Below are 14,944 nucleotides of genomic sequence, written 5' to 3' on the forward strand. Positions count from 1 at the left end.
TAAATACCTCAAAGCTACACTCGTCAGTGCAAAGCTTTGCCAATTGAGTTAACTTTCCACCGTTGGCCAACTGGGACGAGTACTACTATATGGACACGTCGCTAATAGCGCTCGCAGGTTAGATTTGACGAACTACCTAAGCCCCCGTGGCTTAGCAGTATGGCTTATCTCGCCGCGAAATACGATGACAAGCTTCAAATGTGACTCAGCATCAATGGGTTAAACAAAAACAAATCTTTACATATTGAGATATTGTTGCTCCAACCTACGCTATTGGACTAACTTATTCCAAATGATTATGATTATCAATTGAGATGGGAATGCCACCTTAGTGTGTATTTTAAAATTCAAATATTATTTATTCACTTAATATACATCAGGGTGTATACTATTTTATTAGAGTGAAATTCCAGGTTTTTTCCAGGTTTTTCCTGGTTTTTCGAAGTTTTTCCAGGTTCCCACGTATTTTTTTGGTTCCACTTAAAATATAATCAATTTAAGACTTGCAGCCTAAGTATACAATATAAACTTGCATTAAATTTGTTTCAAAGTCCAGTGAGCTAGTGTTGAAAAAGTAATAATCCTTATTATAATAATAATTTTCATTATCATCATTACCGTACTTAAGTCCACGGAAACATCGTCTCTCTCGATAGCAGCAAAATCATGAATATTATCTTCACTTTTTATGAACACATTATCAACGGCGGCTAAATCCTGAATATTTCCTTCGGTCGTGTGGTCGCTTCCCACGGTGACGTAAACATCATCACAGTCTTACGTTACCATAGAAAAATCCTGGACATCTTCCGCGGTATGTATACATGATCGCCGTCTCTCGCGATCACGGAAACGTAATCATCGTCATCCACGATCGCGGCAAAATCACGAAAATCTTCCGCGGCCGTGTGGACATCATCATTGACTCCCACGGTCACGTAAACGTCATCGTCATCGACCGCGATCACGGCAAAATAACGAAAATGTTCCGAGGCCGTGTAGACACCATCATTGACTCCCGCGGTCACGGGAACGTCATCGTTGTCGTGCGAAATCTCGGCAAAATCATGAATGTTTCCCGCGGCAGTGTAAACATCATCGTTGATCCTGCGGTCACGTAAACGTCATCGTCGTTGTCCGCGATCGTGGCTAAATCATGAACATCTGCAGCCGTGTAGACAAAATCATCGTCGTCTTTCGCGGTCACGGCAAATCACGAATATCTTCTGCGGCCGTGTGGACATAATCATAGCCTCCCGCAGTCACGGAAACGTCATCGTCGTCATCGTCCGCGATCTCGGTAAAATCATGAATATTTCCCGCGGCCGTGTCTACATCATCGTCGTCTCCCGCGGTCACGGAAACGTCATCGTCGTTTCCCACGGTCACGGAAACATCATCGTCGTCGGCCACAATCACGGCAAAATCATGAGCATATCACGCGGCCGTGTAGAAATCATCATCGTCGTCTTTCGCGGACACTGCAAATCACGAAAATCTTCCGCGGCCGTGTAGACATCATTATTGCCTCTCGCAGATATGAAAACGTCATCACCGTCGTCCACGATCTCGGCAAAATCATAAACATCTGCGGCCGCGTAGTTATAATCATCGTCGTCTCCCGCGGTCACGGAAACGTCATCGTCGTCGTCCGCGGTCACGGAAACGTCATCGTCGTCGTCCGCGGTCACGGAAACGTCATCGTCGTCGTCCGCGATCTCGGCAAAATCATGAATATTTCCCGCGGTCGTGTAGACATAATCATCGTCGTCTCCCGCGGTCACGGAAACGTCATCGTCGTCGTCCGCGGTCACGGAAACGTCATCGTCGTCGTCCGCGATCTCGGCAAAATCATGAATATTTCCCGCGGCCGTGTAGACATCATCATTGCCTCTCGCAGATATGAAAACGTCATCGCCGTCGTCCGCGATCTCGGCAAAATCATAAACATCTGCGGCCGCGTAGACATAATCATCGTCGTCTCCCGCGGTCACGGAAACGTCATCGTCGTCGTCCGCGGTCACGGAAACGTCATCGTCGTCTCCCACGGTCACGGAAACGTCATCGTCGTCTCCCGCGGTCACGGAAACGTCATCGTAGTCTCCCGCGGTCACGGAAACGTCATCGTCGTAGGTCGCAATCGCGGCAAAATCATGAGTATTTCACGTGGCCGTGTAAAAATCATCGTTGATCCCGCGGTCACGGAAACGTCATCGTCGTCTCCCGCGGTCACGGAAACGTCATCGTCGTCTCCCTCGGTCACGGAAACGTCATCGTCGTCTCCCGCGGTCACGGAAACGTCATCGTCGTCTCCCGCGGTCACGGAAACGTCATCGTCGTCTCCCGCGGTCACGAAAACGTCATCGTCGTCGCCCGCAATCGCGGCAAGACGCATTTTACGACTACAATCTTCTACCGGGGCTAAAATAAAAATCCCGGATTCGGTCCAAAAATCCCGGCTTTTTCCCGGTTTTTTCCAGGTCCCTTCAAATTCAAGGTTATTTCCCGGTTCTCCCGGTTTTCCCGGTTGGTATACACCCTGTACATTATATACAATTGAATAGTGTCAATGTTTAGTGACTATGTCTCAAGATGGTTAAAATTTTTCCAACATATGAATTACCGTTACATTTAAACATTTATGATAGCGCATATAGGTATGGATATTTATTTACTTAACAACAAATTTTATGATTGGGAACTAGATTGAAAGTACAAATTAATGCTAGGAAATTTTCAGAAGAAATTAATTTTAACCCATGAGTGAAGGACGAGTGTAGAATGGTGTGAGATAATCTGTGTAGCTTTGTTACTAAGATCAGCTGTTTCATCAGTCAGGATCATCTATTTAAATCCCAATGATCAGGGACAGCTGGGTCAGTTTGAAACCATAAATAAGCTACACAACCGGCGACCTTTAGATTGTTAGGCGAGCACTTTAACCACTTAGCTTTTTTACTTCAGTATCCAACAGGCTGTAACTCTTTTTAAAGTTAGTCATCCATTCCTTCTCAATGCAACCAACATATTACCTGTAAGCTCTACGGACAAACCAAGCACTGGACCTCCTCTAAGCTGAGTTAAGCCACAAGCCACCCTTGTGCAAAAGTCTTACCACACTGTGTGACATAGAGTGTGCCAGCTCACTCATGCTGTGTGCATTCTTAAGTTTGTCCCTAAGCAGGTGCTTGGGCTGTTTGTCACCTACTTTGATGTGGCCTTCGCTCGGCCACCTGCTGAGACTCCCTTCCGTCTGTCTCACCCGTGTGACGGCCGCCGGGAACCCAGCGGACGTGATCCTCCTCATCGGCTATACGAGGCAAGGTTACATTCAACTTACATGGACTCTGGGAGGCTTGTGCAAAAGGGAAACGAGCAAATGTACTGTTCTGCTAAACTATGCAAAAAACTCTAGGTGCTAAATTTTTTTTTAAGTTTTACAAGCAAAACAGAAATTTACAGTTCTACTAGGGGGGTGAAACACAAAGGAGACTTTGGGATTGGAAACTTTGATAGATGTGCGATTAACGCTATCCAATGCAAATCTTGGAATTTACGGATTATAATGCAAAATATTTCAATAATCCTACTTTTTTAAAATTCATAACTAACTGTAAAGGATAACTATTTTGACTTCAGTTTAAATGAACTCTTCGTACGCTACGTATTTTGACTACACTGCGTTTTGGGAGGTAAGGAAACTCATGTTTTTTAAGTGACCATAATAATATATGTGTGAAAAAAAGAAATAAATGAGGTAAAAGTTAAGATAGCCTATAGATTATTTAGGTCACTTGAAAGCGGGAGGAGCTCCCTTATTTCTAGATACACAGTGAAAACACTCAGGGTAGGAAAAGACCTTTTAAACTCAAGTTAAATAAGCCTACTTTCTTGGAAGTGTAGCCATTTTTGTTATTCAGTTTGAATATACTCCAAAGGCTAACTCAACATTAGCCTTTGGAGTATATTCAAACTGAATAACAAAAAATGGCTACACTTCCAAGAAAGTGCAATTTTGGACAAATTACAAATAACCTAACCAAACCCAACCTAACCTATCCTTACCTTGTATTTATCAAAGAAACTACTTCAAGGACTAGCAATATAATTGTTAGTCAAAGTTAAATTTAACATAACAATAATAATTGTTTTATTGCAGTCAACAAAGTAGGCTACATTGCATTACAAACGTCAATACATAATTTTTGTGAAAAAAGGGACATTGAAGTACTGCTATGATAACATAGTTGCCTGAACAGAATCATGGTGCGGTTTCAGGTCCACTGACATCAGAAGTTTCTTATTCTGCGTCAATCCCAAGGTCTCCTATTTGTGTTTACGCTCTAAGGTGCTTTCGGAGAAAAATAGACAATATTTTAATTTCAATCAAATGTCTAAATATTTTGGGAAAAGCTCTTATGATAGCCTTCAAGATTTTATTTGCCTTGCCTAATATTGAATGTTGCCTACTTACTAGGTTAGAGATGACCGTCAAAAATGTTTAAAAAGCAATATTGTACTTCACATATACATATTTGAAGGAACCCAATGAAACTGTTTAAATTTAATACTGTTGGAGCACACTTGTATTCTTGGACCAATTAATGAGAACTTTTACTCTCTATGTTAAAACCCCCCAATATGGACATATGATGTATTTTCTACTTGCATCACTTTCTCAAAATAAATATTCTGTTTTTAAATGACATGCTTGAAGGAAAGTTATAGTAGACAGGTAAATTATGCGGACTACAGTTACACTAAAATTAAATCTAAAAATACCTGAAAGGTGAATTTTAAACATATTAATGTATTTGTGCAGGATGATACCTACATAGACAAAAATAATTGGAGGCCACAAAATTCACCAATTTATCTACCAATCGGTTCTAGAAGATTCAATCTACACCCTACCTTTACAGTCGCTATACAACAGATCCCCTAATACATCTACAAATCTAAAAGGTACACATTCTACGAGTATATGAAAGTATTACTTGTGTGGATGTGGAGTTGAGGTTAGTATTGGTCATATGCAGCAGCTGCAGACTCGGAGCTTCTTGAGTGACGACGCTGAACCGTCCTCTGCGCTCTTCCCTCCTCTCAGCCGCTGTGCAAAGTACAATCGTTGAAATTTTAACCAAAATAATTATCACTTTGATATATTTAAAGTTAATCCACAACCACAAAAAAAACTTTTTCTATAGAGCTTGAAAACCCACAATATTTTCTAGAGGGTGCTGCTTTCAACCGACTATTGTGAAATTTCTTGTTAACAATCACTAAATCAAAACTAAAAGTTTTAATAAATTTGCGATTTTCCTAATCAGATTGTTAGTTTTTTGAATTCAAATATTCACAAATTCAGTTTTACTTGAATAAACTAAATTGATTTGGTCGACATAAATCATGTATTTTTTACACGATATGTGCCTAATTGTTCAGTGATTTTTCCAGGAGGGTACATTTTATCATGTTTTCGTAGCAAGACCTAATTTTGAACAAATAACAAATTAGGCTATATTTTAAGGTCCCTTGAAACTCTTTTCCCTATTTATATACACAGAATACTATGTTTAGTGGTTAAATAGTATGTATACAAGAAAATATTTCAATCTTTTAGCTTGGACAACATTTTAATCAAACGTGTAAAGCAAACTGTTGAAATGGGTTCCCAAAGCAGCCTGATTTGCTATTGGAAACAGAGTTTTTAACTAAAAAAAAAGTTTTATAACCCACTTTGAGGACAAAGAAGTAAAATTACCAGAACCAAGTTTAACCCAACTACTGTGCTTCAAACAATTATACTCCTTTAAGCGGTCTACACATAACAATACTTAAAATACATTTAAATATTTGGATAATAATTTTAGACTTAGTGATTAATCACTGTCTAGATACAAATCTATGAGATTTTTCATGATTTAAGTTAGTAATCCTAAACTATCACACAGATTATGGATAAAATATTTAGTTACATATGACAAGTCAATGTGCAATTATTAATGTACATAAATGAAAACATTCTAAAATAGAGGTTTATGCAATGAAATAAAAACATTAACATTTATTTTCTCGGCGAATAAGTTTATTGTTCGTGCAAGTTAAATTATTGGTTTATTATTGGAAATCAAACACAGGTAATTTAATTGTATTGATAATTGTAATTACTATATTTTCACTAAAGATTTGAATAATTATATACTTTTAGAATAAAACATTAAAAAAATAAATATATTAGATTTATTTAGCTAAACTCCATGAATACTATTTAATAATAATTAAGGAAGTTTGTGATAAAATTTGTTTACAGAATTTTTATCATTCTTAAAATCGAATGTATATTATCTACTAGTGTTTTAGGTGTGAATGTTCAATTAAGCTGTCAATAAAAAAATGCTTCATGATTTAATAGTTTATACAATAAAATGACTTCTTTGTATGTATTTATAAACAAGTCTTAATGGTGTACGCGTACCTATTTATCTTTAAATTTTATAAATGTACTGGATTTATCTGTCATATTTTATTACAATCAACAGTTTTAGAACAATTAAAGGTTAAATTAATGAAAGACAACGGTAGTTGTACATTGTTAAAGACATTTTAACAGAATGGACTTGGGTAATTTACTAAAACCAAACAGCTACCAAAGTTCCCTAAACAGAGATCCAATAAATTTGAAGCAGCTGCCAACAAAAACAAAAAAAAATACATAACACATACATGTTCAATAAAATTATCTTTTTACTTGTAGAAATGTGATGAGGGTTTCACATTGAATTGTTACTCTACAGAGCTTATACATCAACAGCAAAAATATTTTGAATCAGAAACGCATTTTGATAATGAAAATAAAGTAAATACATCGCTTTAACCCTTTGAGCTCCAGACTGTACAGTGAATTTACCTATTTTTATGTTTTCTAACATAAAATCTCAATTATTTTCAATCAACTTTCGGTGGACCCACGCAAGAATTAAGGCAAGCAAAATGTTGCAAAAGTCTGGTTTGAGGTGAAATTCGCAAAGAATACCTCCATTTTGCCAATTTCCAACCTAGCCGACTACCATTTTAAATGGGCTTTTCTCACGAAGGTCAACCACGGAAAGTTGAGCTCTTCATGAGTGTCACATCAGACTTGACTGATGGGATTCAAACCCTCAACGTTTATGGAGACAATACTTCAAAACATTCCGCCATTGACCAGACTTAACATTTTTCCGCACCAACGACACTGGTCAACCAAAAGCCCCTCAATAACCCTCTCCCTAGCTCAAGTACTATCAGATATAGATTCCAGCCTTGTTGTACCTGACTCGTCCTAGAAATAGACATTCCATCCCATGTTAAAATTGGTGCCAGATTTTAAATGAAAATGGACGTAGTTGATTGAATTGGGCCATCGATGTAAATTGACATATTGTATTGAATTGTTCTGACGTAAATTACCGACTTATGTCGAATACATAAGACTTTTTCTGATAGAATTACTAATCGTAAGCGGTAGCATCTTTTATGTTACATTAACTATCTCAGGAACAAAATGGTTCTTTTTTAATTGAAAAAGGCTACTACACCAGGTTCATATGGATGGGATCTCTAATTCAATATCCAAAAGTGAATGGTAGTACCCGACTATACTCCGTTCACAAAATTTAGGCGATTAGAAGAAATCTATTCTATCCGTATGATCCTACATTAACAATAGCTCAACAGCTGAGGTTTACCAAAACGTCAGTCAGCTGAAACATATACATTAAACAATAAAAGTAGTGGGTGAACTAGGGTGAAAAAGAGTATGGTAGTAAAATTACTCTTGCCTTAAGTACATTAATCTGTAGCGGAAATTAAGACATTAATTTTGTATTACTATTTCAACAACTGGAGCTCAAAAGGTCAATATACCACATTGCCTGGAAAAAAGAACACACCCTCAATTATGAGCATGGCCGCCAACCGAGCTGAACACAGAGTCTAATCTAATGTTTACAACAACAAACACTTCTCAGCACCAAACGTTAGTAAGCTCATCTACGTGTTCTGCAGCAAGCTAACATACAGTACGTAGCGTTACGCAGCACACAAAAACCCACCGAAGAAGCTGCGGATCGTCTGCAGCAACGTGATAACAGCTGATCCGACATCTTGAAAGTACGACCCAGCTGTTAGGAACATGTACCCAGCTAGATCCATCATTGCGGCTATACAGTCCCTTGTACTAACACTGCCATCTACACCGATACAATACCAAAGCAACGTCATCAATCAACGGAGGTATGGTTAGCACAGTTGCCATTTGCTATAAATTCTTTTTTTGATTTCTACATAATAAAAAAAAGGAAAAGGTCTTTTTTTGAACTTTTTAGTGTTGGCAAGTTAAGGGTCCCCACCAAACTTAACTTAATTCAGGGTGTCTACTACGTTTTGGAGGGAAAATTCATGAATTAATCCTGTACATTTAAGAACACTTTCTCGTTACCTATGTCGGTGTTGTTACCAAATATATTTTTCTGATTTGTCGAACTGTATTAATCTTGTTCTTCACTGTAGTTGCACCAGAGGAAAAAGTAAGTAATCATAGACAAGGGTTAAGTTTCAAAATATAAATTTTTTGTAACAAGAAAAACATTGACTTTAGGTAAGCTTAATAGTGTAACAGAAACGCAATCACTGTCTCCCGCGATAGCGACAAAATTCTGAATATCTCCCGTGGTTGTGTGGTCTCATCATCATCATTGTCTCTGGCGGTAACAGAAATGTTATCATCGTCATCCGAGATCGTGGCAAAACCCTGAAAAGTTACAAAATTCACGGTTTGTTGTCGAGTGGGAACCCAATTTCAGTCCGACAAGCTAACTGAGAACAAAGAGTTGACAAAAATCTGCAGACGTGAGACAAAACATCCGCAAAAATTCTTATAAACAATCTTAACATTGAAAGAGTTAAAAAAACTTCATGAATTAATAATAACATCATTGTACTATTTTCAAAATGGCAAGAGTACTAAACACACTGTTCCTTTAAAACTGAAACTGAACATAAATCAAAGGCTCATCATACTTAAAAAAGGAAAATACAAAAATGAAGTTGAATGTCCAATAACAAGCATCTTTGAACAGTAGTTATCTACAGAGAAAAATCTGTTGTTATAATTTTGACAAAAGACAGCATTTTACAGATTTTACTTTCTAAACTAAAAAAGTTAACTGTTAAAAACAAATTTGTGTGATTGATTTAAATGCCTTTGTATTGTAAAGGTGTGATAGCGATACAGTATTCTCAAAGAACTACAAACACTCCATGCATGGTTCTATAAATAAACACCATTCACGATTGTTTCCCACGGGGCTGTTAACAGAAACTTAGATTTAAAAAATGTAGTATCAAGCAATGTAGATAAAAAATATCAACATTTCATCCACGAGATTGTCTGGTATAGTGTTTAAAATTATAGAGAAATAATGTGATTCGATTGTGGAATTACTTAGAGAAAACTGTGAATTGCAATAATCTAAAAATGTGTTGATTCATACTTTGTTAATTTAAAAATACTAACTGACATGACGGGAGATGTCTGCCTAAAAATATTACATGTACATCCATACAACAGATTTATTGTTATTTGGCCTCCAAAGTCAGTCGATCAACACAGGTTACCAATTCAATCCACAGATTTCTCTGGTTCTACAGGACTACCTTGGTTTTAGAATGGTTTTAAGATTTTTACACATTTTGTCCATGTTTATAATCAGTTGAGTATTTCTATTGATGATTTGTGTTATTTAGTTTAAGTAATCGTTAAATGTGAGTAACTCAACCAGTTTTATACTGAGAAACGCTCGAAAATAAAGGCATTTTAATTGATTGCTCTTTGGCTGGATTTGAACGTAGGCTTGCACAGCTAAAGATCCCAACAGCTGCACCACAACATGTAATTTAGCTAAGCTTTTAGTATAACAAGCATGCCATTCTCCTCAAATCCCTTTGAAAACCATTGTATTGTAGTCTTAGAGAAGCACAGAAATCTGAGGGGGATGGCTAAATTTATACCAACTGTTACGCCAAACCCAAACTGGACAAAATTTCAACACCTGCACACCCAAAATATGAATTAGCTACGTTTAAACCTTAGTTATAGAAACCAAAGCAAAGCATTAAATTATCATTTTGTATAAAAACTTTTTTTCCCTCAAATAATTTTAAATTGTTTTCAGTTTTCCTACATTAACTAACCATTAATATGAGTAGACATCTCATCCAACATTAAAGCTGTTGCCGGTTTTGGAACAAAAATTTAGATATTTGAATTGAACTACAATCTGCGCCTATATTGATTCCGATTTCTATCAAACACAGTAACTTTCTACCCAGCGAGTTGTAAAACTTAAGTCATATAAAACTGTCAAAGTATCAAAAATTTAGGGAGAAAATAGAATTTCAAACAGTAGCACACTCTAGGAATGGCTCATTGAACTATTGTTGACTAAAAAATAGCAACAGCCCGTCGACAAAGATGGAATGTCTACTTCGGTATCCAAAAGTAAATGCTAACCCCAAAAAAATGTTTATTCTGAGGTTCAAATTCCTTTTCAACAAACTGTTTGGTTATTGTTTCCATGATTAATTCAATACCTTAGACTAAGGGTTCATCCTGACTTGTTAAATCCGACTAAAAAAAATTGAATTTAAATGGTGATCAATGAACCCACAAATGTCTCGTCTTTTCTTAATTATTGTACCCAAACATGAGATTTCCTATGTGCACAATTACAATCGAACACCAGCAGGAGAATAATTACCTGTGGATGCAGAATGTGTAGGAGAAGCCTCTTCTTGCACCGCGCTCACTTGGAACCTCGACACCTTCCTGACGGCTGGCTTGGGCGACAACGGGACTTCTTCTGGTTGTAGTAACTCCTGCAGCAGAACAACAGTTTTTATAAGCTACTTACACCTCTGTCTTGCAAATCCTAATCTGACAGATCCAAACCTCGCTAAAATGAAACGTGCTTATGATACCTACTGTATTATTTTTGACAATGTCAATTGATTTCTAGAGCTGAAAGACAATAAAGAGATTTAAATTGATTTGATTTGATCCCCGCTAATTCGATAAAACACTAATATGATCCCTGCTAATTCAATAAACACACTAATATGATCACCGCTAATTCAATAAACACACTAATATGATCACCGCTAATACAATAACACACAAATATGATCCCCGCTAATCCAAAACACGCTAATATGATCCCCGCTAATAAAAAACACGCTAATATGACCCCTGCTAATCCAAAACACGCTAATATGACCCCTGCTAATAAAAAAAAAACGCTAATATGACCCCTGCTAATAAAAAAAAAACCGCTAATATGATCCCTGCTAACCCAAAACACGCTAATATGATCCCTGCTAATCCAAAACACGCTAATACGACCCCTGCTAATAAAAAAAATGCTAATATGATCCCTGCTAAGCCAAAACACGCTAATATTATCCCTGCTAATCCAAAACACGCTAATATGACCCCTGCTAATAAAAAAAATGCTAATATGATCCCTGCTAAGCCAAAACACGCTAATATTATCCCTGCTAATCCAAAACACGCTAATATGACCTCTGCTAATCCAAAACACGCTAATATGATCCCCGCTAATAAAAAACACGCTAATATGACCCCTGCTAATCCAAAACACGCTAATATGACCCCTGCTAATAAAAAAAAAAACGCTAATATGACCCCTGCTAATAAAAAAAAAACGCTAATATGATCCCTGCTAACCCAAAACACGCTAATATGATCCCTGCTAATCGAAAACACGCTAACATGACCCCTGCTAATAAAAAAAATGCTAATATGATCCCTGCTAAGCCAAAACACGCTAATATTATCCCTGCTAATCCAAAACACGCTAATATGACCTCTGCTAATCCATAACACGCTAATATGACCCCTGCTAAGCCAAAACACGCTAATATTATCCCTGCTAATCCAAAACACGCTAATATGACCTCTGCTAATCCATAACACGCTAATATGACCCCTGCTAAGCCAAAACACGCTAATATTATCCCTGCTAATCCAAAACACGCTAATATGACCTCTGCTAATCCATAACACGCTAATATGATCCCTGCTAAGCCAAAACACGCTAATATTATCCCTGCTAATCCAAAACACGCTAATATGACCTCTGCTAATCCATAACACGCTAATATGACCTCTGCTAATCCAAAACACGCTAATATGATCCCTGCTAATCTAAAACACATCCTCGCTAATTTAAATGACTGGCTAATCTGAACCACTGGAATCTAACAGTTGTGGGGGAAATCTTAAAATTTAAGACAACGCTGTGTCCAAGTAATAACCAAGGTGTCTAGCCAACCAGGAAACCGAAAAAAAACATGACCTGCTCGTGAATTTTTATTACCAGGAAAAAGTTGGTGAATTCACTTACAATTCACGGATTTTTTCCCTGTCTACATACAAAACTTGTATGGAACCAGGATGTTTTTTAAGACGGGAATCTTATAATAATAAAATGACCTTGAAAAAATCTGTTCATAAAGTTTGTGCAGTTAAAAATTCAATTAAAATGTCATCACAATTGCGGGGGATTATCATAATGTTGTGTTGCCACAATTTGGTAGAGGATCATAATTTCACAGCAAATTCAAAATCACAAAGTATTGAAAATCGAAGTGTTTAAATTAAATTAATAGTAATGTTAATTTAGGATAGGCCTATTTGCAATTAAAATATCCCATTAAGTAATTGTTATAAAAATTGTAAAAACTTTGGCAAACGAAAACCTACCTGAGGAACAGCCATTGCCTCATTACCCGAGGCGGAAACAGTTGTAATAAGTGGAACCTGGAAATCATAAAAAATTAAAAATCATGATTTACATTGCTAGTAGTTTTGTCTACCTGATGGCAGTGTATTGCTGACCCATACATCTTCTTATTAACAATACTGGCAAATATGAATCAAACAATATCTATTGTCATCGGGTAACACTGCTAGCTAAAACAATCAGCCTATTGTTGGTTAACCAATGAGCGCAAATATTGATGTACACAGTGTCTTAAAGATTTTCTAAAATTCCGTATCATTAGAATTGTGAGCCTATGCAACCTCGAGAGTACGTACAGGTTGAGGTGCAGTTGTGGAAGGCTGAGACAGGGCTGGTACAGGTCTGACAGAGCCATGAATCTTGGATAACTCCTGCAAACAACAAACATCATTGTATTATAATGTTATGCACAGTTTAAATTCAATATGTTCAAATTTCTAGCTTTCCATGATATTAGCTTCCTATTGACATTAGCCTAAGAAGACTGACAATATACATTTTACTCTCACAGAAAATCAGTGGCCAACAGCTGGCTTACCTTGGAAGAGTCCACATCGAGACAAAAAAAGAATCAAACGAAAAGCATATTATCTCCTGGGGGGGGGGGGGGTTTCCTCACTTTACCTGTTCTAAGTTTTGCAGATCAGGAGCATGGGGGACTGTCCGAGCCATCATTCTGTTATGCCTTTGTTCCATAGCCGTAGCAGTCACTACGGTCGAGTCTACCGACAACTGGAAAACATTTCAATCATATCAAATACGGTAAATTTTTTAAATGCATGAAAAAGATGATGACAAGAAAACTCTGTTCTGCTAGTAGAATATACGAAAATAGCAAATAATACAAGTTTTGGTGGAAAATTAAGTCAATTCACTCGCCTTCATAAGTCTAAGAAATAGAAAATTTATTGTAAAACTGAAGTAAATAAAAGGAAGGATGTGATTAATTATTACGCTGCATTTTTAAACAATGACAACTGAACTGTTTATTTATGATTCTTTTGTGTCCATCAAATTGTGTTCAACACTATTCAGTGATGTATGTTTTCATTCTAAAAAAAACACCAAATCTAATCAACAATAGATTTTATCTAAGTGATACCGGTAAAGAAACGACCCTCTAGGTCAGGCCTAAAGTAATCTCTAAAACGGTTCCAGGCTAGAAGTCTACGTCTGAGGATGTGAAGTGGGAAAAACCGATGTTACGGACAGTTGTACTTACTTGAGGTTTAAGCAGACTATGCGAGGTGGATATCGGAGGCAAAGCAGTATTGCTAGCAGCGGCCGCGGCGTAACTCATCACTGACATGTCAACTGAGCCGACTGGAATTTGTTTATATAATTAAAATTTACAATACACCATTGAATCAATAATGCGTTAAAGAATTACTTGTATAACTAAAAATTTCCTGAGCTCGTAATCTATTTTAAGTCGTTAATTTAGTCCTAGTTAAGTATTTACTTTTAGAAAAAAGGGTAGACATAACATCTATATGGGCCAGCTGTAACTATTTTTTATTGAAAAAGAACTCAGTAGAAACAGCCACTCCCATTGTGAACTACCTTCAAAATAATAATTTCTCTCTTATTTCTTTACACTGCCATGGTTGATGTTACATAGAGATGCTATAGGCCTAGTTTCTATAAATTGTCTAGCTTGGGTAGGTTAAAAAGTTGGTGTATTCAACAGAAATCCGTGATTCACTGCACTGTTTTGTGGCTCACTTCACCTGCAGAAAACTCCTTTTAAACGCATCCTGCTAAACCAAAGCCTGGTTAATGTTGGAAACCCTTATGGTGGCTGGGTTCTGAAATTTTTGGAAAATTTTCAATTTCAAGGGGAGTGAATTTAATCTGGGATTTTCTTGGGACTTGATTTGCTCTGATTGTCAATGATTTAACTGCGATCAAGTGATGAGGTCTCTGCGATCACGGGATACAATAACAAAAGAAAATCCTTTCCTGAATGTTAGAAAGGAATGAAAATCCTGTACCGAGTTATAAACTACAATCCAGTCTATCTACATGAAAACAATGAAATGAGTGACAGATGGACCACATAGAGATAAAATGTCTAC

At 37.0% G+C, this 14,944-nt stretch overlaps 1 protein-coding gene across 12 annotated transcripts in view; it reads right to left on the reverse strand.

The window, feature by feature from the left end:
* Positions 1 to 14,944, reverse strand: part of LOC128995966 (serine/threonine-protein kinase WNK2) — a 62,534-nt gene that overhangs the window by 6,925 nt on the left and 40,665 nt on the right. For 7 of the 12 annotated variants that reach the window (XM_054421058.1, XM_054421063.1, XM_054421056.1 and 4 more), the window contains 8 exons: positions 14,089 to 14,189; positions 13,491 to 13,598; positions 13,163 to 13,237; positions 12,827 to 12,883; positions 10,803 to 10,920; positions 8,097 to 8,234; positions 4,998 to 5,110; positions 3,116 to 3,310 (listed from right to left, as the gene is read on the reverse strand). In XM_054421058.1, coding sequence (XP_054277033.1) covers positions 3,116 to 3,310; positions 4,998 to 5,110; positions 8,097 to 8,234; positions 10,803 to 10,920; positions 12,827 to 12,883; positions 13,163 to 13,237; positions 13,491 to 13,598; positions 14,089 to 14,189 — 905 coding nt within the window. The remainder of the gene's footprint in view (positions 1 to 3,115; positions 3,311 to 4,997; positions 5,111 to 8,096; positions 8,235 to 10,802; positions 10,921 to 12,826; positions 12,884 to 13,162; positions 13,238 to 13,490; positions 13,599 to 14,088; positions 14,190 to 14,944) is intronic. The other 5 variants (XM_054421053.1, XM_054421055.1, XM_054421057.1 and 2 more) reach the window with 5 other exon arrangements.

The sequence above is a fragment of the Macrosteles quadrilineatus genome, unplaced genomic scaffold, assembly GCF_028750875.1.
Source record: "Macrosteles quadrilineatus isolate MER2022 unplaced genomic scaffold, UCM_ALF_1.0 Scaffold_5__1_contigs__length_97177068, whole genome shotgun sequence".
NCBI classification, from domain to species: Eukaryota; Metazoa; Arthropoda; class Insecta; order Hemiptera; family Cicadellidae; genus Macrosteles; species Macrosteles quadrilineatus.